Source organism: Mustela nigripes, chromosome 2 (assembly GCF_022355385.1).
Source record: "Mustela nigripes isolate SB6536 chromosome 2, MUSNIG.SB6536, whole genome shotgun sequence".
Classification (NCBI taxonomy): domain Eukaryota; kingdom Metazoa; phylum Chordata; class Mammalia; order Carnivora; family Mustelidae; genus Mustela; species Mustela nigripes.
This window is the reverse complement of record NC_081558.1, coordinates 134,097,543-134,123,946: the sequence shown is the minus strand read 5'-3', so window position 1 is coordinate 134,123,946 and position 26,404 is coordinate 134,097,543. Positions and strand designations below refer to the sequence as shown.

Genomic DNA, 26,404 nt, shown 5'->3' with positions numbered 1-26,404 from the left:
TTTACGGTCTGTATTCTCCATTCCAATTGTACACAAGTATCATCTGAAGAGCTTTTTGAAGCCCAGGTTTCTAGGAAATATCCCAGATTTATTAAAACAATCTCTAGGTGTCAAGGGAAGTATTTTTTTTTCTTTAAGCTTCACAGTTGATTTTAATGTCCACCCAGGATTGAGAAACAGGGAATTAGGTTAACAGTTTTTCTTTATGCTACTGCTAAATACGCTCTTAAGTCATCACATAATTAAAGCTTGCTGTATCTCCCTTTACCACTGCAGTTTGACAATTATTCCTTTTAATATTTGTCTGAGTTTCTCACCCTCTCTTTTTGGCTCTTTCTAGATGCAGGTTTGGGATAAATATTTATGTGGAAGGATTTAAAAATAAAAGGATAAAACAAATTTTAAAAAAGATTTATTTTAAAAAGATTTTATTTATTTGGGGGGAGGAAGGGATAGTGGGGGAGGCAGAGGGACAAGCAGACTCCTTAATGAGCAAGGAAATGCCTGGTGGCTTGGTCCCAGGACCCAGAGATCAAGACCTGAGATGAGGTCAGATGCTTAAACAACTGAGCCACCTAGGCACCCCATTAAAAAAATATTTTAAATAACTAAAAGGAAATTTAGGAAACCCCTAATCAGCATGTTTCAGTATAAAGCCTTTGATCATAGATAGTGCCAATGAAACTAAATATTAAGCTTGCCCAGTGCAGTATGGAGAGTTAAGAAAAAGAGGGCAGAAAAGGAAAAGAGTAGGAAAAATGAAGAAAAATAAGAAGCATAGAAAAAAACAAAGTATCAGTACTTGTTTCAGATGCCACCCAAGTTACCATGTGAAGTTCCTAGGTCTACCTTAAAAATTAGTAATCTACTATGGAGATGCCTCGGGTGGGGTTTTGGTGGGGTATAAGAAAAGGGAAGGGGAGGGGGAATGGTTCTTGTTGACCTATAGTTATTGTACCTCATTTTCTCCATCTTTAAAATGGGGACTTAATACCTCATTCTTTTCATCAAAGATATGTTCTTGTTTTATTTCAAAAAGATATATGCACCCCTATGTTTTCTGTGGCATTACTTATAATAGCCAAGATATGAAAGCAACCCATGAGTCTATCGATAGATGAATGGGTAAAAATGTGATGTGTGTTTGTGTATATACACACCAATGGAATATTAGCCATAAAGAGAATGAGATTTTGTCATGTACAACACCACGTGGATGGACCTAAAGAGCATTATGCTAAATGAAGTAAATAAGAGAAAGAAAAATACCATATGATTTCACTTATATGTGGAATCTAAGAAGCAAAAGGAATAAACAAAAAAGCAGAAACAGACCCATAAATACAGACAACAAACTGATGTTTGCCAGAGTGGGGGGATGGGCAAAATGGGGAGTGGGAGAGAAAGGCTTCCAGTACTCTGATGAATAAGTCAAGGGATACACAGTATAGCATAAAGAATATAGACAGGGCTATTATAATAGCATTATACTGTGAGAGATGGGAGCTACACTTGTAATGAGCACAGCATAACTTACAGAGAAGATGGATCGCTATGCTGAATACCTGAAACTAATGTAACATTGTGTGTCAACTATTCTTCAATAAAAAAGATTAAATAAAAGATTTTTTTTAAACGATTTTATTTATTTGACAGACAGAGATCACAATTAGGCAGAGGCAGGCAGAGAGAGAGAGAGAGAGGGAGAAACAGGCTCCCTGCTGAGCAGAGAGCCCAATGCGGGGCTCGATCCCAGGACCCTGAGATCATGACCTGAGCTGAAGGCAGAGGCTTAACCCACTAAACCAGCCAGGAGCCCCTAAATAAAAGATTTTTTAAAAGATGTGTTATTAGGCTAGAAATATACTTTAACTAATTAAATTGTCCATTTCTGAATGCCATGCTTAAAGCAAATTAGCGGTAAACAAAGCAAAATAACATATATTATAATCAACAACAAACTCACCTGAACTTTAACTTCCTGGTGGCTGAGCAGAGGAACCAAGTGAGGGACTATTCCAGAGTCTATTACCATCTGTATCTGTTCATTGCCAGCATCAGTAAGGTAAGAGAGGGCCCACACTGTATCTACCAATATCTAATGGATAAAATGAAAATTCAAAGTCTTTGAATATTTTCTCACTTTAATAATTCTTTTTTAAGTTTTTTTTCTTTTTAATTTATTCATTTGACAGAGAGAGATCACAAGTAGGCAGAGAGGTAGGCAGAGAGAGAGGGAGAGGGAAGCAGGCTCCCTGCTGAGCTGAGAGCCCGATGTGGGACTCGATCCCAGGACCCCGAGATCACGACCTGAGCCGAAGGCAGCAGTTTAACCCAATGAGCCACTCAGGTGCCCCTCACTTTAATGATTCTTAACTATAGTTAACTTAAGGATAACTAATCGATGATTGTTTCACTACCTTTCTTCCTTTTCTGTCTCACCTCAATTCACTGAAATCTTAATCTGCTCTATAATACTAAACACCATCATCTATCTCTGAATGTCTGTGTCGAGTATGTGCATCTTTTAGCCATATTTAGGATGCCTCAGTTAATTATGACCCCAAGCACAGGTCAGTATCCAGTCTTTTCTTTTTTCTTTTTAGTTTCCAGTCTTAACTCACAAAGAGTTTGATACATGGTTCATGAAATAGGAGAAAAAGACACTATCTTTCATAAATGCTCACACTGAGGCATAATAGGTCCAAAGACATTGTAGTAAGTACATACAGTTGTAAATACTATATGTATTCAACATAGACAGTGATTCAAAACATTGGGGCTAGATGTAAACATTCAAGTTGTTTTCTAGTATCATTGGTATAATGTAGGTATGTCTAAAGCCAGTATTTCAGTATTAGAGGAGTATAGTAGTTTCATCTTTTCCAATCAGTTTGCTTTGCCTTAAAAAACTGGAGGCAACTTCTCATAGTGGAAGCATCCCACAGTTGCAGATCAAGACATTAAAAGCAACCATAGGTCAATCTGTGTGATCTATAATTAAAAACATTCTAGTAAAAAAAAAAAAAAGGTATCATTTACAGCATCTGCCAAAACTATTTATAAAAAAAACTCCTCTGTAATTAAATTAGACTAAAAATTAAACTATTTTTTTAAATGTTAGAATTCTTAATGAACATTATTGTGAAGTTCAGCAGGCCACTGTGTTTCACCTTTCTTTTGTATTAAGTCATAACTAGAAGTTATAACCAAAAAAAGTATGACAACTGTTAAATTGTTGCATAAACAGCATAGTTACTGACAAATACACAGGAATAATAACTGTGCCTGGAATTTTACTTCTGAAGCTTTTCTGGAATATGAACTATATTTGTCAAAAGACAAGTCAGAAAATTTTGAAACCTTTTAAATTCTAAACTAATGTTAGGTTTAAAACATCTGAGAATGTGCTTTGGTGAGTGCTGTGAAGTGTGTAAACCTGGCGATTCATAGACCTGTACCCCTGGGGATAAAAAAATATTATATGTTTATAAAATAAATAAATAAATAAATAAATAAAAATCTGAGAATCTCCTAGAAGAAGAAAACAATACTTTGTCACTGTTTCTTTCAAAAACTCAATAAAGTTCTTAGGCTATTTTTAATCTAAAAACAAGACACCAAATCAAAGAATTCACACACATTTAAGTGGTTATCAAAATATGTGAAAGAACTAAATTTCAATTTACAAATGTGAATCTTTTTTTCAGAGTACCAACATATGCCAAAATTTGTTGATAGAGGCAAAAAATTTCAAGTTACTTCTCCAGGACTGTACATAAAATCTAGATAACAATTTTTTTAAAGGCCTAACACTAAACATCATGAATATGCTCATATCAAAATCACAACTTAAATAGACTTGACCTCTTATATACTTCTTGTATTGAAGTTAAAAGTCTATGATGAATTTACTAATCATAACTATACTGTAATTTAAGCATTTCACTTATGATTTGTAGAAGCAATTTTATTTATTTTTTACTTCTTTCATGGTCTGGTTTAAGAATTTGCTGCTAAGTGTTTACCTAAGAAGACTGCATTTTCAGTAAACATTATTATACAGTAAACTACTCAGTACCTATATTACTACAGAAAAACAATGACACTGGCTTGAAAAATTCAAAATATATTAAAAGACAAGATAACAGAGTTATAATTTCAACTGGATTGGGGTAAACAGGTGGAAAGAATATAATACAACTCTGAATAAGGTCAACCAAGATGTCTGGTTTTTGGTAGGGGTATAAACTTTGAGATTAATCTTCTTTGGAACTCATTTAAAAGTAAAATATTAAAATTTCTGGTTTAATAAAAATACTTGGCACTAAGGAGCAAACCCCCAAATAGCATGCATATATATATATATATATATATATATTTTTTTTTAAAGGATTCTAGACTAACGGGATCTAAAACCAAGTATCTTTAGAGCAACGATCATGTTCACCTAATGAATTTTATCACTGCACGATGTAGTGGAATTCTAACTTTAGTTTGTTCTATATGCTTTAGAGAGATCCTGGAAAAATGTATTACCCCAGAAACTGAAAAGGAATGAAGCAGCTTATCAAACACTGGTCATCACCCCAAGCTGCTTTTAAGGAACCCAAGTTCCTGAATGTTGCTATACACTGTATTCCTGTGATTTCTTTTACCTGTCATATTCCTAGCTTTTCTAACACAATGACGACAAAGCTGGTTTTATAAGCAGTCAGATTCCCACTTCATTCATACTTTATGAGGTGCTTTTTCCTTTGCCATCTGTGTTGGTTAGAATGAATAAGGTATATTTATTATGCTTAAAATCTAGTCTGCACAAATTTTTTTCTTGTTTGGATATTTATGAGTTCTCTCTACAACATGTGAAACCACTATCAGTCACTATAGATGGAAAAATATAGTAAAAACAAATTCAAGACCAAATGATATTCTTGGATTGGTGTATGCGTATCAACACAAACCCATGCATAAGGCACAAGTATTTTTTTAATCTTTCAAAATATGAAATATTATTAGGCCTATATATTCTCTCAAACACTGGCCAGGCTATCAAAATGAGCTTCCATAAAAAGCTCTTGACCAATCAAAGATATAATTTTAGTGAGATGGATCACTAACTGGCAACTTTAAGAACTTCCAAAATGAGTTTTTAACTGCCCCAACTCTCCACATACATTATATCCCAGACCAAAATATAGTTGGGCTTGATTTCTTCACTGTAAATTATATTTGTGATAAAGACAAAGTAAATACAATAATAGTAAGCTATGTTATTACAACTCTTGAAATGAAAAAAACCTAATCGAGTACATGAACATTATGTCCAGTACAACATTTTCTTCCCTATGTCATAGGGGTAACCATAGACATACATATTATACACATAAAAAATACTTACATTTACGTCCGTGTGATGAATTAAGACACAAAGAGCTGGAAGAATCTGAAGAGAGAAATATATAGATTTAAAAACATACATAATGGTATCCAGTTTAGTTAAAAAACAAAAAGACAAAACACAAAACATCTGTTTACCTCCTGAATGGTTTCCATTGGGGGTGGTGGATCTTTATGGCGACATAAGTTGACCATTACCCAAGTAACATTCCTTAAGAATGTTATAGGAATAGATGGACTTATGAAGGAAAGTAAAGGTTTCACAACTCCAAGACTTATGACATAATCCCTACACTGTGGTCCATCACCTGTAGGAAGGAGTGAAAATACACTAATAAGGAATTAAGAAAACATAAAGCACTGGGTTGAATATGTCGCTTTCTGTATTTTAACCAGACACACTAGTTTTATATAGAAGTTTTAGACAACAATAACCAAGTTCTCATTTTAGGTCTCCGAGACAAGAAAAGCAACATAAAGTAGTAAGATATTTTTTGCACATTATTCACTTATTCAATAGATTTATAAACTGTTCACCTATGGGGCACCGGGATGGCTCAGTGGGTTAAAGCCTCTGCTCCGGTCATGATCCCAAGGTCCTGGGATTGAGCCCCACATCGGGCTCTCTGCTCAGCAGGGAGCCTGCTTCCCCCTCTCTCTCTCTGCCTGCCTCTCAGCCTACTTGTGATCTCTGTCAAATTAAAAAAAAAAAAAATTGTTCACCTATGTTTTTGTGCCATTAAAAATTAGAAGCCTAAGGATCCTTTAGAGTACTTTTTGAGCAGAGGACTGTTGCTTTTATTTTCTCTCAATGGTACTCTCAGTTTAAAAAACCTTTATGTAATTAAAAAAAAAGTATGCATATATATCAAAATATTACTAGAAAAAATTTGTAGAATTTATACTTATGATCTAATATCAGAGTACCAAAAGTATTAACTATAAATTACTCTACACATTAAAAAGACTACACCCAAAATAAAATTCAGAAATAAAAAACTATGTCAAAAGGAGGGGATGAATCAGTATCACTAGAGCCGTGGGTTCCTACAGTGGCCCTAACCAAATCTGTTAAACAAGCTCTGTGGATCCAAAATTGGGGTTTTAATAAGCCCCTTCATATGATTCTGAAAATAGGCTAAAGTTTGAGAATTGCTGCCTTAGTGAACTGTTAAATGTAATTTCTGTATCTATAGCATCACTGTAATTTCTAGCATTAAAACCATAATAAGTATTACATTCTACAAATGAAAACCCTTTTCCTTGCACTGTAATATTTCAAGATAAGAATGCCTATTCTTTTGGCATCCATGTATTCTAATTATTTTACAATGTCACTGGAATTAAAAACCAAAGATCAAGATGTTGCATTAACAGTTATAAATCTAAAGTTGGTATAAAAGCAAAGGGGTGAAGGAATCTAGATACACAAATGATAGCATTCCTAACAGCAATATACCATATGTGAAGAACAGTTTATAGAGAAATTCTCCCATTTTAATTATGGAACGCTAACCATCCCCTGCATTCTATCCTTGCCCCCAAAGCGTAATATAGAAGAGGTACATGAAAGTAATACTGACTACTTCCATGCAAGAACAATAAACTTTAACATCAAGGGACATAATACATTCTGACCCCAGATTTTTTTCCATTCTTTACTCACTGAAGGATAGTTCTTCAAATTTTTGAGTTTGGGTAAAGTCTGTTTATAGTTTAAAAACATATCTTGAAATATTAGAATTGTCTTTAATTATTCTTACAATTATGTCAGAGAAAATCTGGGAGGTAGAGTAATCATGGTATTTAATATTTAATGACCCTGTCTATAAAGCTACAAATACCTCCTCATGATGATAATGGATAACATTACTGTCTTTTACTGTACTAAAATTCAGGAAAGACAGTAAAAATTTCAATTAAGACTCTTTTTAGAACTGTCATTATGGAGAAAAAGTGTTGGTTTATGTTGTACATATTCCTTTTTACTAGTTTCTATGACAGTGGAGAAAGTTAAGGAATAAAATAGATCCATTAACATAATAAAGGAGGGAGAGGAGATCTATTATCACATAATTACTTCATAATTATTGAAGTAATTAAGAGTTGACTATATACTTAAAAAAGAGTTGACTATATACAAAAAGATACTATGGTATCATAAGCAACAAAAATGTTCATTCTGTTTATTATAGGCTTATACTTAAAACAGCTCTAATTTCTATAAATTATTGCACAAAAACCAGTACTAAAAAGACACATTGCTTTTCTTTTTCAACTACTGGCAGTCATTTTTATTATACAGTATCTGATAACAATTGTTGGACTCGTATTACAAGTTTTATACAAACCTATGATATTTCCCAGTGCCCACACTGCTTGCTCACAGACATTTTGATGGGGTGAATGGAGAAGCCTCAGGAAAAGTGGCACGGCATCTGAAGGAGGAAAACATAAATTAACATTTAAGGTTAAAGACAGTCTTAGAGGCCAATTACATCTCATAATCTTGGGGGGAAAAAAAGGATTGAAGATACTATACTCTAAACCAAAAGTCAATCTTTTCTTTGCTGAATCTAAGAAGAAAGGAACCTATCAAAAATATATTTAACATATATATCTATTAAATGATTTTCTCTAGAATAACAGTAGTGGAAAACTTTTGATTAGCAAACCACTTACCCAGCATCAAAATGACAGTTTTAAGATACAAATATCAAATCAAGCTGGTAAATTTTCATTCATAATTAAACCTGAATAAAATTCCAAATTAAAATCAATTCCTAAAAATAAAGTAGATTAATTCATTCCTTATAGATTCAAGCATTATTCTCAAACTCAGAGAAAAAAAGGGACTCCAACTGTTGGAAGTACCTTTTGAATACAGAAATTTAAAATAACAGGAGGGTGCAGTTCAAGATGGTGGCTGACCTCAGCTTCTACCATGGACACCAAATCTATAGCTACATATACAATAATGCCTTCATAGAAGCAGCCCAACAGCTCCTCCACAACAAAGGATAAAAAAGTCACACTGAGTAGGACAGGAGAGGCAAAGACTAAGGTCCTAACAAAGCTATGCCCTACAACCTAGCAGCGACCTACAAGCGGAGGGATTTCATAAATACGGAGCATATCCCTGAAGAGTGAGAGGTTAGAGCACCAAAATAGGCACCTGAACCCTTTGGACCTACACCAGAGACAAACTCCCAAAACGGCTGGCTTTGAAAACCAACAGAACTATCATCCAAGAGCCCCAAAGGGCTGCAGAAAACCAGGACTATGCTCTTAAGAGACCACCTACCCACATGCTCCAGGCTCCAGCACAAAAGCAGTGGGCTGAAAAGTGCCTAGAGCATATGTGAAAGAGGTTCCCTGGCCAACTGTAAAGCAACTGCCTAAGGAATAAGGGTCTACTGGAACTTCCTCCAGGACGGAGGTGCTGACAGGTGCCATTTTTTATACACTCTACCTAGCTAGTGATACTTGCACCACCCCTGCACCTCAGGCGCAGAGCACTACTACAGTTCTTCCCCACCAAACCCGGTGGGATAGTTCATCTGGGCCTGGCATGCCCCTGTGGCCCTGCCAAAGCTGGCAGAAGCACAAAAGTCCACATAAGGGACACCCCTTGAATGCTTGGCACTGGTCGCTGGGAGTAGGAGGGTATTCTGCATTTCTGGGCTCCACAGGAGTGAAACAATCTCTGGCAGGCTACCACCACCAAAGGATAGCACAGACAGCTGACTGAAACACATGCTTCCAGTGACCATTCCTTCAAGACTGGGAGAGGTAGCTATTTCACCTAATACATAAAAACAAACACAGAAAGTCAAGTTACATAAGTAAACTGAAGAACAGAATGAAATAAAACCCCAGAAAAACACTTTACTGAAATGGAGAAAGTTTACCTGATAAAGAGTTCAAAACAATGGTTATAAAGGTACTCCCGAATCTTGGGAGAAAATGGACGAACACGAAAAAATATCAGCAGACAGACAGAAAATATAAGAATGTACCAAACAAAAGTCACAGAGCTGAAGAACACAATAACTGAACCGAAAGATAGAGTAGAGGCATTCAACAACAGATAAGGATAAAGCAGAAGGAAGGATCAGTGACCTGGAAGACAAGGCAGTGGAATTCACCTAAACAGAGCAGCAAAACAAAAAAGAATTTTTTTATTTTGTTTAAAAGATTTTATTTATTGGGGTGCCTGGGTGGTTCAGTGGGTTAAACCTCTGCCTTCGGCTCAGGTCATTATCTCAGGGTCCTGGGACCGAGCCCCACATGGGGCTCTCTGCTCAGTGGGGAGCCTGCTTCCTCCTCTCTCTCTGCCTGCCTTTCTGCCTACTTGTGATCTCTCTCTCTCTGTGTCAAATAAATAAATACATAAATCTTTAAAAAAAAAAAAAAGATCTTTTATTTGACAGAGAGAAAGACACAGATAGAGGGAACACAAGCAGGGGGTGGGGGAGACGGAGAAGCAGGCTTCCCACAAAGCAGGAAGCCAGATATGGAGCTCGATCCCAGGACCCTGGGATCATGACCTCTGCTGAAGGCAGATGCTTAATGACTGACCCACCCAGGCACCCCACAAAAAAGAATTAAAAAAAGTGAAGATATCTTAAGGGACCTGTAGGACAACATCAAGGGGAACAACGTTCCCATAATGGGGTCCCAAAAGGAGAAGAGAGAAAGAAAGATACAGAAAACTTGTGAAGAAACAATGGCTAAAAACTTTATTTACTTGGGGAACGAAAGAGATATCCAGATCTGGGAAGTCAGATTACAAATAAAATGAACCCAAAAAGAGCCATACCAACACACATTATAATTAAAATGGCAAGAGTTTATCTAAAGATAAAGATGGTATCTTAAAAGTGGCAAGAGAACAACTTGTTGCATACAAGAAAAGTCCCATAAGACTATCAGAGGTTTTTTAGAATAAAGTTTGCAGGGCAGAAAGGAGTGGTAAGATATATTCAAAGTACTGAAAGCACTGGCATACAGATGACCAACAGACAAATGAAAAGATGCTCAACATCACTGATCATCAGGGAAATGCAAATCAAAACCATAAGACACCACCTCACACCGTCAGAATGGCTTGAATCAAAAAGACAAGAAATAAGAAGTGTTAGACAGGATGTGGAAAAAAGGGAACCCTCGTGCACTGCCTGTAGGCATAGAAATTGGAGCAGCCTCTATGGAAAACAGTATGGAGGCTAATAAAAAAACTAAAAAAAGAAGAAACTAGTAAAGAAACTAGAAATACAGGATCTAGCAATTCCACTTCTGGGTATTTATCTGAAGCAAATGACAATAAATTTAAGAACAGTGCCCAGTATATTCACCATCAGCATCTTTGCCACAAACATCTTCACTCTATAACTAATTGGCCATATGGCAATTATGCCATAAAAGATAAAATCACAAAAATAAAAGAGGGATATCCATTAAAAAGGACATAATGAAACATGAAAAATGCACTGACAAAATTAACAAGACTTTATTGCAAAATATAAAACATTTGAATACATTTAAAATGTGTGTAGATTCATGCAATTCTATGCAAATAACTGATTTTATTTTGCAGACTGTACCTAAGCACTTGTCCTCAAAGTTTTCCTTTCATAATATTATACATTTATTTTTCTTGTTGATTCATCTCTTCATCTGGCATCACGTTTTCATTTTTTCCTAAAATTTCTTTCTTCCTTAAGAGAGGTATCAGTTTCTAAATACAAGGATGCATATTTGTAACAGCTTTGCATTACATTGTGAAAGTCTTCTACACTGCTCTTTGTTCTTAGCATATTACCACATGTTTATTGACAGATGTTCCAAAGTTCTATGAAAAATGTGGGCTCATAACTCTATGGCATTGTACAGACTATTATGAGGGCTAAGATTTACTATAAAAATGGGAGTACTGTGTCAATGCAGAAATGAAAGTAAACTGTCAACTAGCTGACGAAATCAACAAACCATCAAATCAAACTGTCAACCAGTTATTCTTCTATCTTTAATGGTGAAACTGCCTTATGACCAATTAGTCAAGTGGGGAAAATGTGTTCAGCAAATATGCTTATGATGAAACCACTCAGAACCTCTGAAAATATATATGCACCCTTATATTCATTACCACATTATTCACAATAGGCAGTATATGGAAACAACCGATGTGTCCAATGATGATGGATGGATAAGATGTGTGTACGTACACAGACACACACACAATGGAATACTACTTAGCTACTACCAAAAGAATGAAATACTTGTATATAGGACATCAATGGACCTTGAGATACTCGGTGAAATAAGTAAGAAAAAAGAAAGACAAATAATGTATGATTTCACTTATATACGGAATCTAAAAAACAGAACAAATGAACAAACAAAACAAAAACTCATAGATGCAGAGAACAGTGATGGCTGACAGAGGATAGGGCTTTTGGGAGATGAGTGAAGTACAAGGGAGTCCAGACATACAAACATCCAATCATAAACAAGTCAGTCATGGGAATTAAGTGTATAGCATGGTAACTGTAGTCAGTAATACTGTACTGCATATCATATAATTTGATATGAGGATAGGGGAAAATAGACTTATTGTATCATGTCTTGGTGTATATACTTTGAGTCATTATGTCGTATGCCTAGAACTAATTTAATGCTATATATGTCAATTACACCTCAATTAAAAAAATAAACGTCACACAGATCTTTAGGCAGGCCAGTGATACCTGTATACCATATAAGACCTCCTGAATCAGAAAGTGGTTCTGTTGCTTTACAACACCCTTTCTTTATAACAAGGATGGGAAACACAGAGAAAGGTCTGTATCTGAACAGAATACTACTACACTGAACAAATGATTATTCTATTTTTACTTTCTTCTGATAGTACTTAGAAAAATGCTATTTCCATACATGTAGGTCATACTTTACTCAAAAAATCATTCATTCACTTATTATATCTGGTAAAATAAGAGAGACTGGCAGCATTAAATTCTAAGGATCCTTCTAATCCTGAAAAAAGCACATAAAACAGAAAGGAAAAAGAGTGAGAGCTTAAAATATTGTCTTGAGATTATAAAATTTAGTAAACAGTCAATTATACAAAATAAAACAAAAAAAACCCCACAAAACCAAAGTCTATTTAAACCCTAAATTAAGCCAGTTTTATCATGATTTAAGATAATATTAATACTCTATATTATATTACAGCAGAAATGTCTACATAATTAAATGTTTACTTGAATAATACCTTTGTTCCTCTTTAAAATCATGTAGAAATTAGTGCTTAAGATTTTAATAAGCTTATACAAGTATACTGTTTACAACTCTGTGAAGAGCACTTTAAAAGTACCTTCTTTAAATTATTAATTTCTTTGATAGAAGAATTAAACAGTATTTATGAAAACGATACATTCAGGTTACTACCTCCAATAATAATTTCCCACTTATATTTCTTGGAACATATAAGAAAAGCAATCCTGAAATAGTAACAATGAAAAAATTTCAAGCCATTTTTCAACAGGACTACTTTATACAAAATTTCTCTGACCCGTATGATGAAACTCTCATTAAGAGATGCTAAGAGGTAGTATGACAATGGGAAAAACACCTTTATTTCTATGATGTCCTATAAGTAAAATGTAACTACAATAATGTAATCTGCTACCATAATTAGAAAATGTTCTCAGATTTAGCAACAAATAAATTTCTGAAAATAGAAAATGTCAGTCACTGGAATGATATGATCAAAATAACATACTTCAGTTGGCCTATTTCAACCAACCTGTAATTGGATAGCTATTACTTTTTAATAAAAACAGCTTTATTCTTTTAAGAGAATCACTATTTTTTTTTTTTTTTTACTAACTTCTTTTTTAGAAATCACAATTTTATCTGTTAATCACCAACTTACTGGACTGAACTACTGCTTGAGTCTGTTCCGAGGTTCCAGATGCAATGTTTGTCAGAGCCCATGCAGCTTCAAACTGTAAAGAAGGACTACAAAAAACAAATAATGTTGAACTGTAGGGATTTTTACATTGGCCCAAATCTAATATCTACCAACCATTCCTCCCTTCAAACATTTTTTAAAGCATTAAATATTTTGTTTGAAAGTGATCGATCTATGCATCCAGCACTTTTTTAAAACCTCCAATGACTATTTACAGTATCTCTTCAGTATAAAAAGCTTACAATTTCCTCAGGTGTCCCATCCATTTTTAGTAAAACCTTTTTCTTTTTATAAAATTTTATTTCTTCATTTGAGAGAGAGAACTAGCACACAAGAACACAAACTGAATGGGGCTAAGAGGAGGGGCAAAAGGAGAGGGAGAAACAGGCTCCCTCCTCAGCAGGGAGCTCCACCCTAGGATCAAGGGATCATGATCCCTTGATCATCTGAACTGAAGGCAGATGCTTTACTGACTGAGCCATCCAGGCATTCAAAAACTCTTTATTTAGATAGCTGCATATGACTACCCAAACAGTTTTCTCAAGCACTTAACAGCCAAACTAGTTTTTGCGAATTTTCAAAGCTTAAAAGTTCAATGTATCATTCTCAAGTTCCTCTTTGGCCTTTATGTTCACCTCCTGGTGTAAACACACCTTGCACTGTTTTTCACTGGCTTTTCAACTCCATCACATAGCCCTTTTCTTTTTTCTTTAAAAATCAAACTACCAGAAAATCTTGTCTTGTGCAAAGAATACATTCTAAAATACTTCTTAATGTACTTACTTGTCATCTCTTTCAAGACAATGGACTAAAATAGGCAATATTCCAGATTTTATTAAGTCATCAATTGGTGGATTTCGATCACTGGACAAAAGCTTCCTATAAGAAACATACATACTCTTGTGAAATTTAATGATATATAATTAAATTCAAATTCATACTTGACATAAAGATTACACAAATCCTCACCCATCTGAGTACCATACAGAGCAATGTTTATGAAAACTTAATCAGCTCATTCTCCTATATAAACCAAGCAGCAGAATATGGCTGCATATTTACTACCCAATAAATGTAACCTTCTTGCCCTAGCTTAGACCCTCCACAAGTTGGCTCTGTCTTACCTAACTAATGAATCTTATTCTCTGTAATGCAACAATAAATCAGTTGTCTCACTATTTCAATCTCATTTCCAGGCTCTTCACATTCTATTTCCCACACTTGGAATGCCCTCTTTTCTGTCTATTCAAGCTCTATCTATTCAAAGTCCATTTCAATTTGTATGTTTTCACAATATCTTCTCTGAATTCCAAGAACATTTACACAGAATATGCTTACATTTGTTGTTGAGTATCACCCTAATTTTAATATACCCTTGCCTTCTCTATTAGGTTCTAAAGTTCTTATCAAGCAAGAATTACACATGCTTTTTCACAGTATTTTCCAGAGCACATGGCACAATTCTTAGCACAAAGTAGGAAATAACCCAGTCTTTCTTAACCTAGGTTCCAGATTTAATAAAAGAACTTTCTTCTACTACTTCACTGAGGACATTCAAGATTTAAAATGGCCTTTCTTTTGAGTGCACAATGGTGCCTACAATATCTACAAAATATAATACAAAATCAGTTTGATGACACTAATTGATTTGTGCTAAGGTACTAGCAATTCTAGTCACAGTTACTTTTCCAACATCAATGTAAATTCATAACATGTTAAAAAAAGGCAAACAAAGTCTTAGTATTATCGTGAAAATGAGTTTGATCTTATATACTTATAAAGTTGTCTCAGGTTCCCCTAGGGATCCAAAGACCATAATTCAAGAATATTGGCCTTGGGGCCCTTATGGCTTTCCTTAGAATGTCTACTGAGAAAAGCTGGTCCAAACTAACTTCAAATAATCAACTCTGGAAATAGTGAGAATAATATATCAAAATTTCTTAATCATCCTATCTGTAAACATTAATTTGCCATTTTGAGATGTGAGTACTTCTATGATTTTCTTCCAATATAACCAAGTCCCAAGAAGTTCTTTTACCTATAGTTGGCAATACTGTTAGTTCTATAATTTTCCTATCTGTTCTAGGTTATTTAAAATGAATACACAAAAGTAGGGAAACTCTAATAAATATTTTTAATAAAAGATTTGTATACTGGCTAAGATACTGGATGGACCAGTGAAATCTTCTCTCGCTATGAAATTCTATGAGTAGGATCAATTACTTAAGTGTCTCTGTCCTACTAATAATAACACAGAGCATTATTCTTATATTTATAAATAGAGAAAGGAAAGACTGTATTATATTATGAGACAACCATGCGTTTTCCGACATACTCATTAATACAAAAGTCTCAGAAGTTTCTCTGGTCCTCCCCTTAAAATATAGGAGCATCCACCTCTAGAATATAGATTTCACAGCAGAAATATGCAACATAAGTTAATATTCCTACCTGGAAGTACACTGGCCAACTTTAAAGCCCTAAATCTTAATGTCTACTTGCCTGTACACTGCTACAGTAAGCTTGTAACTCAATTTATTATTTGATTAAAATAGGGATTGTGAAAAGAATTAGCTACCTGGGAAGGAGATGAAACATCTTTTTATAAAATTAAACCTGTTAATAAAAAGTAAAGTTTTATAAATAATGTTTTTCTATTAGTTGACAGCAATAACCTGTCAACACAACTCTTCCCTAGCATCTGTATGTACTATGCAAGCTGAAACTTAAGTTTATTTATTTGTGAGTTTAGAAAACTGCTACCAATTTTAATACTCTAGATCACAGAAAAAATTTTTGAAGTAAATGTAGTTGGTCTATGGACTATTCTTTACAGCTTGTCATCAAAGTTAAATATGAGTGACAGTACTACTGTACACTGAAAACTCAAACAGAACTCCTGGGTAAGTTATAAATTTAAAATATGTCCCCAAAACTTAACTTACCTAGCAGCTTGAACTGCACTTAATTGAATTCCTTGGTTATCACTTGACGCATTCTATAAAAAATTAAAACAATTTTTGATATAGATACATAATAATTAGAAATACAAATGAAGACGGGGGAAAAACTCAACTTACTTGAACAATAGCTTCTAGAGAGGTATTTTGCTGTGAAAAAAATTAAAGAAAAAACTAAGTTAAAAAGTCACCTTAAAATTCTATATTTATGTAAAATTTTTCACTGGCAGTTTTTAAGTTACTAGAATAACAATAACTTACCACTCTATAATCGCCATCTATATCAGAATCTTCACAGATATCTTCATGTGGTACATTTCTTCTCTTTAAGAGATGCTCATCTCTTTTATTCTTTAAAAAAAAAAAAAAAGATATGTATCAAAAAAAGAACTTTAGTTAAAAAAGCTAAATACTTTCATACAAAAAGCTTAGGCAATCCTGTGCCTACAAACTAAAATGGGAAGTGCCTTTTAAAAGTAAAATGCAAATGCAGAAAATTAAACCAAACTGTGATTCAAATATTTAAGCAACACAAAATTTGAGTCCCAAGCCCCAAATATTACATTTTTAATGAACCGTGAACTATGTAAAAAGAAATTAAAAAACAAAAAATTGATTAAAAAAGACAGTGTGTAGTTTAAGCCAGAACCAAACATATATGTATTTATTTAAAAGTACTAAACCATTTTATACATCATCTGGGAGCTTCTCTTTATCACCTAAAAACAAAGTCAAAGCAAAAGTTGGGCAGTTCAAAATCAGACTAAAATCAACAATACCTTACAAAAATCAAGGCCCACTCAAATTTCACTAAAAAATGTGCGGGACAAATTTAAAGATATACTCCCAACTATAACCTTCTTTTTTTTACACACATGAAATATAACCTATTTTAATACTTGAAAAGTTGATGAAATTTGTAAATGGAATAAGTTCTTTTCAGAACTTGTGTATAACTACACCTGCAAGCAGCTGAAATATTTAGTATAACTGTATAGATAAGACTTTCACTTTCTATAAATTATTAAAGATTACAGAAGAAAAACACCATATAACTCATTTATCTCTATTCTTGGGAGAGTGGCCAAGTTGTATTTTGCCAACTTCAATAGCTTGGTTAAGTTTAGTTAAAATCCTTCAGTTTTCAAAAGAAAAAGAAATAGCAAACACTTGCGATTAATATACATTTAGTATCTTCTATATATGCTGTAATATTGTTAGAATTATGCTTGGAAGTACTCAATATTAGTCAGACTCACCTTCCTTAATTCAACTACAACTTCATTTCGTTGTCTTCTCATAGTCTACAAGAAATTAAAGAAAAATATTTTTAAGAAACGATCTCAATTTCCATCACCCAGGAAAACCACTATTAACATTTCAATGTATATCCCATAATCTTTTCTTCTAGTCATATGTAAATAAAGTCATATTTTACTCAAAATAAGGATCATATTATAGACATGACTTTCTATGTTAGATATAAAATTTTAAAACTATAATGTGTGAGAATACAAAGATACAAAGAATGAAAGAACCAACCCATAAGCTCACCTCACATATGAATCATGGCACTTAAAGAAGTAATACATGTACAAGGCTAGTAAATTCAGCAGCTTAAAAGGAGGGAAGGTGTCTTCCTATTTTCTCTAAAGGGAAAGACTGTGAGATTTACTGTGATTCTGACACACTTATCTACTTATTCTGTTTTTACCTTACTTTTGTTTACTTAATTTATAGATTTTAGAGCCCTTCCATGGTGGTATAATACAGTAAATCTTTTTCATTATTTCTAATGACCACAAAATTTTTCTACCACATACTGTAACCATTCTCTTACTTCTTAACATGCGTTTTGCTCATTTTAAACCTCCCTAGTACACAGATTCATGCTTACTGTAAAACATTCAAACTTTCAGAAACAATACAAGTTTAAGCTCTAAGTATAAGTTCTCCTCATTCTTTCTAGTGACTGCATATGCCAGGGCATATTAAGTAGAAACAGCAAGTAACAAAGTAATACTCATATATCTGATTAAAGACTTCAAACTTCTATCCAAAACCGAACTTTTAATTTTTAACAAACATACATAACTCTATCTCATCTCACATGATTCATATGGGAGGAGAGACTGAGAGTTCTTTTATCCTCTGTATCTTTATTTTTATAAGGCTTATGTTACTGTTTAAAAAATTTATGCCGGGGCACTTGGTTGGCTGTCAGTTAAGTGTCCAACTCTTGATCTCAGGGTCATGAAGTCAAGCCCTTGTGACAGGCTTTGTACTCAGTGGGGAGTCTGCTTGAGATTCTCTTCCTCTCCCGTCACTCATGGGCTCTCTTAAATAAATCTTTAAAAAAATTTTAAGACATATTCAGCATTATAAATCTATTAATAATTTCAAAGGGATTTTTAAGCAAATGGCAGCTCTATCCTTCAAGATGCACAGACCAAAAACTTTATAGCCATCCTTGATTCTTTTTCTCCCATGTCACACATTCGATTATACCAAATCCTCCCACTGGTTCAACCTTCAAACCTTATTTGAAATCCAATTACATATACCTTCTCTGCCACTACTCTGGTCCAACTCACCATTAACGCTCACCTAGATAATTGCAAAAGTCTCTGAACTTGTACCCCTCTTCCTGTTCTTGCCCTCCTCCGTATTCGTTGTTATCACAATAACCAAAGCAATCCTCACAGATAATCTTAATTTCTGAGTCCCATAGTCTCCTTTGACAATCTGGTGAAATCAATGAACACCTTCCATATAGTGTTATTTATTATTTATTTTTTAAAAGATTTATTAATTGAGAGAGCACAAACAGAGGAAGGGGCAGAGGGAGAGAAGAATCTCCAGTGGATTCCATGCTGAGTGCAAGGCCCAACACGGGGCTTGATCCCACAACATATCTGAAAATCAAGAGTCAGTAGCTTAAACCAACTGACCCATCCAGGTGCCCCCAAATACTTTCTAAATAGAGATAAGAAATAGATAAAGATTACAAAGAAAAATAATTATATTGATATATAATTATGAAAAATATATAAATATGAAAAGACAAACTATAATATATATAATTCATTATCACATTAAGTGGGATCTAACAGTGAGTCTAGTAAGTACTATAATTTCAAAGTAATGTTGATGATTTAAATGATTTAAGAGATCCTGCAACAATAATGTTCTACTGGTGGTGACAAAAGTCACAGGTCACTTTAATAACTACTATTTACTGGCTATATTATTAAATGAAGGAAAGTTAGAAGAACTGTTAAAAGTTAGTGAAAATAAAGAAGTAATTTTTTCTAAGTCTCCAGGTCCTCCTGAATTCTACCCATAGCCTCTGAGGAAGGACTTAGTAAAGAACCACTTTTTAAGAAGTCAGTCAGATCGTATCACCTGCCTGTTCAAAACCATCAATGGTGCTCCACTTTGGAGTAAAAGCCCAGTCATAAAAATGCTTTAAGTCCACTCAAATCTTCCTATGTTATTATTCCTTCTCCAATAACCACCTTTCAGACCTCAGCCCCTATCATTCTCCTGATTCACTCTGCAGTATCTACACTAACTTTGCTATTCCTCTAACATTCTGGAAATTCTCCTCTTCAATTCTCTCTCTCTTATTGCTTCACTAACACACTATGCAGCAACTCCCAAGGATGAGCTCCAGAGCCAAACAGCTTGGGTTCAATTTTCAGCCATATTACTTACCAGCTCTCTCAATGCCTTTTGTTATCTATAAAATGAGGATAGTAAAAATATCTATTTCACAGGATACTATAAAGATTAAGTAAGTTAATATATGTAAAGGAGTTAAATAGCTCCTAGCAGATAACAGTGTATGTGTTAGCTATCATTATTATTACTACTGCTAACTCCTCAGGCTGTAATGCTCTTCCCTCACTATCTGCAGTGCTCACTCTCATCTTTCAAATGTCACCTCCATGGTAAGGTCTTTCCCTTCCTACCCAACCTGCAATTCTCCTGCTGGGTACTCTCTATTCCTCTTCTATTTTTCTCCATACTACTTATCACATGCCAATATGCTATATAAAACTTTGTTATCCTCTCCCAACTAGAACGTAAGTTCACTATATAAGGAACAACACAAGGAATAAATATTATTCCTTCTTAAAATGTACTGGGTAATCTTTTATGTCCAGAAATCTTTACTTCAATTTTTGACCAAACCAATTTATTCAATCTCTGTTTAAGTGAACTTCTGATGATCATTTCAGTTTTGGTACAGATATGTATTTAAAAAATACCCAAAGAATGAAACCGGACCACTTTCTTACACCATACACAAAAATAAATTCAAATTGGGTTAAAGACCTAAATGTGAGATCTGAAACCATAAAACTCTAGAAAGAAAACATAGGCAGTAATTTCTTTGACATCAGCCATAGAAACATTTCACTAGATGGGTCCCCTCTGGCATGGGAAGCAAAAGCAAAATTAAACTACTGGGACCTACACCAAAATAAAAAAGTTTTGCACAGCAAAGGAAATCATCAATAAAACAAAAAGGCAACCTACTAAACAAGAGAAGATAAAATGATATATCCAATAAGGTGTTAATATCCAAAATACATTAAAAAAATCATCTACAACTCAACACCAAAAAAGAACAAATAATCCAATTAAAAAATGGGCAGGGGAACTGAATGAACATTTTCCCCAAAACATCCAGATGGCCAGGAGACACATGAGAAGATGCTCAACATCACTAATCATCAGGGAAATGAAAATTAAAACCACAATGAGATATCACTTTACACCTGTCAGAATGGCTAAAATTGAAACCACAAGAAATAACAAAGTGTTGGTGAGGATACTGGAAAAAGGGGACCCACGAGTACAGTTGGTGGGAATGCAAACTGGTACAGCCACTGTAGAAAACAGTATGGAGGTTCCTCAAAACCTGAAAATGGCAGTATCTTACAACCCAAGAGTATCCTACAGTATCATACAATCCAGGCAGTATCCTACAATCCAATAGTGGATTACTGGATATTTACCCCCCAAAACACAAAACTCCAGACACCCCTATGTTTACTGGAGCATTACTTTCTAAAAGCTAAATTATGAAAACAGCCCAAGTGCCCATCAATCAATGAACAGATAAAGAAGATATGAGACACACACACACACACACACACACACACACACATACACACACACACAATGTTATTTGGCCATAAAAAAGAATGAAATTTTGCTATTTGCAATGACATGGATGAAGCTAGAGAGTATAATGCTAAGCGAAGTCAGTCAGAGAGACAAATACATTATTTCACTCATACGCAGAATTTAAGAAGCAAACCAAATGAACAATGAATAACAACAACAACAAAACAGAAAATAAACTGCTGGCGGCCAGAGGGAGTTAGGTGAGAGATGGGTGAAACAGGTGAAGGGGATTAAGAGTATACATACCATGATGAGCAGAGAATAGTTCAATCATTATATTGTACACCTGAAGCTAATATAACATTGTATGTTGATTATATTTGAGTAAAAAATATATAAACAAAACTCAAAACCCCTGGAAACTGTTTTCCAAATTGGTTATATAACTGTCCATCCCAACAACAGTACCTGAGAGTTCTAGCCTTCACATTCTTATCAAAATTTGAAATGGTCAATCTTTTTCATGTAGTCAATTTTAACAGATATGTGGTGGTCTTCATTTCCCTTATGATTAATGATACTGAGCAACTTTTCACGTGTTTTTTCTTTCCATTGTTTATTTAAAGTAGGCTCCATGCCAACGCAAGGCTGGAACCCACAACCCTGAGATCAAAACCTGAGCCAAGATCAAGAGTTGGACACTCAATCTACTGAGCCACCAAGGTGCCCCTCTTGTATTTATTTTCTATCTTACATTTTCTTTCATAAAGTCTTTTGGAATCCTTTGCCCTTAAAAAAAAAAAAAAACCTCAATAAAAAAATACCAACAAGTGCTCGCTTCGGCAACACATATACAAAAAAATAAATAAATAAACAACCAACAAGACAGGTTGCAAAATGAATAAAAAAAACTTAGCCAAGTACTACAATAAAAATTTCAACATTCACTATCCTTTAACTATTACAGCCTTAAAACGTTAAAAAAAATTTTGTTTTGTTTTGTTTTTTAATAAATAAGAAAACTAAGGTGTAGACAAGTTAAATTACCTGGCTAAGATCACACAGCTAGAAGTGGGATAGCTAGGATCAGAATTCAGATGGTCTCCTACAAAGCCAATTAACCAGTAAGCCACGCCCTCTCCCCCAAGTCTTAAAGTTTAAGCCAATCTTGGAGCTTATGGTTCATAGTAAAGAAAAAGATATTATCAAGACAATAGGCTTTGTACTGTAACACAGTACAAAAACACTGAATTTCAGTAAACAACAACAAAAAATTAGGCCCTATATCTCACACACAGAAAATAAAACTTGTAAAATTGTTCAATAAAAGGTAGACTTTTGAGGAATAGATAGCTGAAGTCAAAAAAAAGTTCTATGAGTAAATCTTCTACCTAAAGAAGCAGAGTGAAGTCATAGTGGGCTTTAACTTCTTTTCAATGAAGTAAAATGTTACATAAATTAATAAAATATTGGGGCGCCTGGGCGTTGGGTGGCTGTCCGCCTTCGGCTCAGGTCATGATCTCAGGGTCTGGGATCATGCCCTTCATTGGAGCCTGCTTCTCTCTCTACCTGCTGCTCCCCCTTTCTTGTGCTATCAAATAAAATCTTTAATTAATAAGATATTAAATAAATAAATATCACATTTATATAAATATCTTATTTACACCCAAAGAATTTTTTACCAATACAGTATATCTTACTTATTAAATCTGGAGTTTCTGATAATTTGGAACTATTAATAAAGGATTTATCAAACCAATTTCACATGGTAGTAGTGACATATGCCTCGGGCTATTCCTACCCACAGAAATTTACTTGCAAAGTAAGAGATTTGACAATCTCTTTATTACAGAGCAAGAAAGCAAGAAAAGAATTTTCTTCTTTTGAGAAAAGGCTATTACCTTCAAGGTAAAGAGAAGACTGAATTAACTAGCAGAAAGACACCCTAAGCAGCAGCCTGGCAGCATTTATTTGCCAAGTCTTTAAAGTGGTATTAGATTTTTAGACATTTACCAAATCACAAGTCCAACTCAAATAAAGGACTATCTCTCTGGGGTCCCATGAAAGGGGTATATAAGGCTTATTTTTTCTAAGTCTTAACTCAAAAAGCAGAGGTTTTATATACTATATACAAATGTAATAGTTGTGAATTCACATGACTTACACTGATGCAGTGAGCTGTCAATTAGAATTCCAAAAGGCTGCCAAACTGGCCAGACTTATTTATAGGCCAAAGAGCTATCTAAAGGACAAAGGCTGTAAATGGGGGGATGGGGGAAAGGCAGAGAAAGAGACTGAGTAAGGGGTGGAGTTTAGGCAGATCGTCCAGTATTTTTGTACTTCTTTGCTTGTAATAAATACAGATACAAAATCCTAAATTCAGGCAAAGGGGGACAAGAAATTGTCAAAAAACTCAAACAAGTGAATGTTACAGAATATAGTTTTTTGTTTTTTTTTTTTAAGATTTTATTTATTTATTTGACAGGCAGAGATCACAAGTAGGCAGAGAGTCAGGCAAATAGAAAGGTGGAAGCAGGCTCCCTGCTGAGCAGGGAGCCCAATGCGGGGCATCATGACCTGAGCCGAAGGTAGAGGCTTTAACCCACTGAGCCACCCAGGCACCCCCAGAATATAGTTTTTTAATTTAACAAATGATTACTGTGTCTATCACTATCCTAAATCCTAGGGATTAAACACTTTCGTCCACTGAGGATAGGGTTTAGTCCTTCCTCTTCCAATTTATGGCTATTTTCTAACTAGTGGCTACTTAATTTCTAAGTCACTTTTTACCCATGTATAGTTTTTCTTTAAAGCTCTAAAAACTAGGGGTGCCTGGGTGGCTCAGGTGTTAAGCATCTGCCTTCAGCTCAGGTCATGATCCCAGGGTCCTGGGATCGAGCCCCACATTGGGCTCCCTGCTCGGCGGGAAGCCTGCTTCTCCCTCCCCCACTCCCCTTGGTTGTGTTCCCTCTCTCGCTGTGTTTCTCTCTGTCCAATAAATAAAAATCTTAAAAACAAACCTCTACAAAATACTAGTTTAAGTTATGATGATGTAATAACATACTGTATGAAACCTGAATATTTTTTTATTTTTTGAGTAAAATATGAGAGTTTAGCTGACTTAATCTCACTAGAGAAAATTTTAGAAGTTAGTCATACAAAAGATAAGGAATGTAATACTTTGATTTTACTTCATCCAGCCCATCTCCATCCCTTAGGAATGTTAATATTTAGGTAACAGCACAAAAAAAACAAAAGAAGATAAAAATGTAAAAGACTATCAGGCACGAGATATTTTGTGGGGTGATGGAATATATTCTAAAATTGGATTGTAGCAATGGTTGCTTAACTCTGAAAATTTACTAAAAAGATCACTGAATTGTACACTTTAAATGGGTTTTACGTAAGATAAATTTTATCTCTATAAAGCAATTTTTAAAACATTATATATACACACACAAACATACATAACCTTCCCCTCCCCACAACATGGATTACCTCTGTATTATTATTTAGAGCCTGCTGGGAAGCATTTATTCAATCAAATATTTATTAATCACCTATTTGTTAAACACCAGAAATACAAAGATGGGCCAGACACAGGAAATCCTTGGCTTTAAGGAGGTAGTATTTATGACAGAGAAATATAATAAGTTAATAATAAAGCCTAATATTTAGTAAACATTTGGTGCCAAACACCATTTATAACACATTACTTGATTTTACTCATCTAATAAATGTAATGTGTTATAACATGCATATACTGATCTTGACAGTAGAAAGTCTGCAGTAAGTAAAAATGAATGTAAGCATAATCTTGCCTGTGGGGAGTCTGCTTGAGATTCTCTCTCTCCCTCTTTCTTTGTTCCTCCCTCCTACTTGCACGTTTGCTCATTCTCTCTCTCAAATAAATCTTAAAAAAAAAAAAAAGCTCATTTTCCCATTCCTTTCCTACTTTTCCCTCCTTTCATTTCCATTTGCTAATCCCTCCAGCAGCAGCCATCAAGGTGCTTATTCATGCGTTTGCCAAGTATCACGTATGCTGGCAAAACTGCTTGTGATTAGCAGATAAATTCCAACTTTATTTATGACATTTCCCATTTATGACAATAAAAAAAAGTGAAATTTTGAATGCTTAATGTTAAATGCTTACTCAAACTGTGATTTCTCAAGATAGTATTTATTAATAGTAGTAGCTATATGCATTACTAGTGATGGGCAAGTCTTCATAAGTCAATCAAATTTCTACCTCTAACAAGTAAAAAGCTTGCTCAAGATTGAGTAATAGAGAAGTTTGAAAGTAAATTAAACAGGCGGCCAGATTTAACCTTGGCAAGTTACTGAACAATTTAAAGTAATTCTACCAGAAATAATAATACTTTAAAATGATCCACATCTAAGTTATAAGCACTGAAACAATTAGTACATAAATATAATTTAAAAATCACAAAAAAATGTGAGAAATTATTAACTGTTAACTCCAGCGGCACCTGGGTGGTTCACTCTGTTAAGCGTCTGCCTTTAGCTAAGGTCATGATCTCAGGGTTCTGGGACTGAGCCCGACATTAGGCTCCCTGCTCAGTGGGAATTTGCTTCTCCCTCTTCCTCTGCCCTTCCACCTGCTCATGTGCATGCTCTTTCCCTCTCATAAATAAAATCTTAAGGGGGAAAAAAAAAGTTGTTAACTCCAAGGAATGGGATTACAGTAGAGTTTCACTACTAAGTATTTGAACAACAGAGAAATGTATTAAATTCAGAAATTATATTTACCTCTTTGGAAAAGTTAAAAAATAAATGTAGGAAAAGAAAGAAGTTCAATTTCCAGTTTTTTGTCTGTCTTGTACAACACACACACACACACCCACACCCACACACTCTATAGTGTCATATCCAAGAAATCTCTGCCCAATCTAATGTCATGAAATATCTG

General features: G+C 34.4%; 1 protein-coding gene across 2 annotated transcripts in view; it reads right to left on the bottom strand.

The window, feature by feature from the left end:
* Window positions 1-26,404, bottom strand: part of KPNA4 (karyopherin subunit alpha 4) — a 55,932-nt gene that overhangs the window by 15,130 nt on the left and 14,398 nt on the right. For both annotated transcript variants that reach the window (XM_059391632.1, XM_059391631.1), the window contains 10 exons: window positions 17,595-17,639; window positions 16,597-16,686; window positions 16,456-16,485; window positions 16,321-16,373; window positions 14,159-14,254; window positions 13,337-13,422; window positions 7,752-7,838; window positions 5,539-5,708; window positions 5,402-5,446; window positions 1,967-2,098 (listed from right to left, as the gene is read on the bottom strand). In XM_059391632.1, coding sequence (XP_059247615.1) covers window positions 1,967-2,098; window positions 5,402-5,446; window positions 5,539-5,708; window positions 7,752-7,838; window positions 13,337-13,422; window positions 14,159-14,254; window positions 16,321-16,373; window positions 16,456-16,485; window positions 16,597-16,686; window positions 17,595-17,639 — 834 coding nt within the window. The remainder of the gene's footprint in view (window positions 1-1,966; window positions 2,099-5,401; window positions 5,447-5,538; window positions 5,709-7,751; window positions 7,839-13,336; window positions 13,423-14,158; window positions 14,255-16,320; window positions 16,374-16,455; window positions 16,486-16,596; window positions 16,687-17,594; window positions 17,640-26,404) is intronic.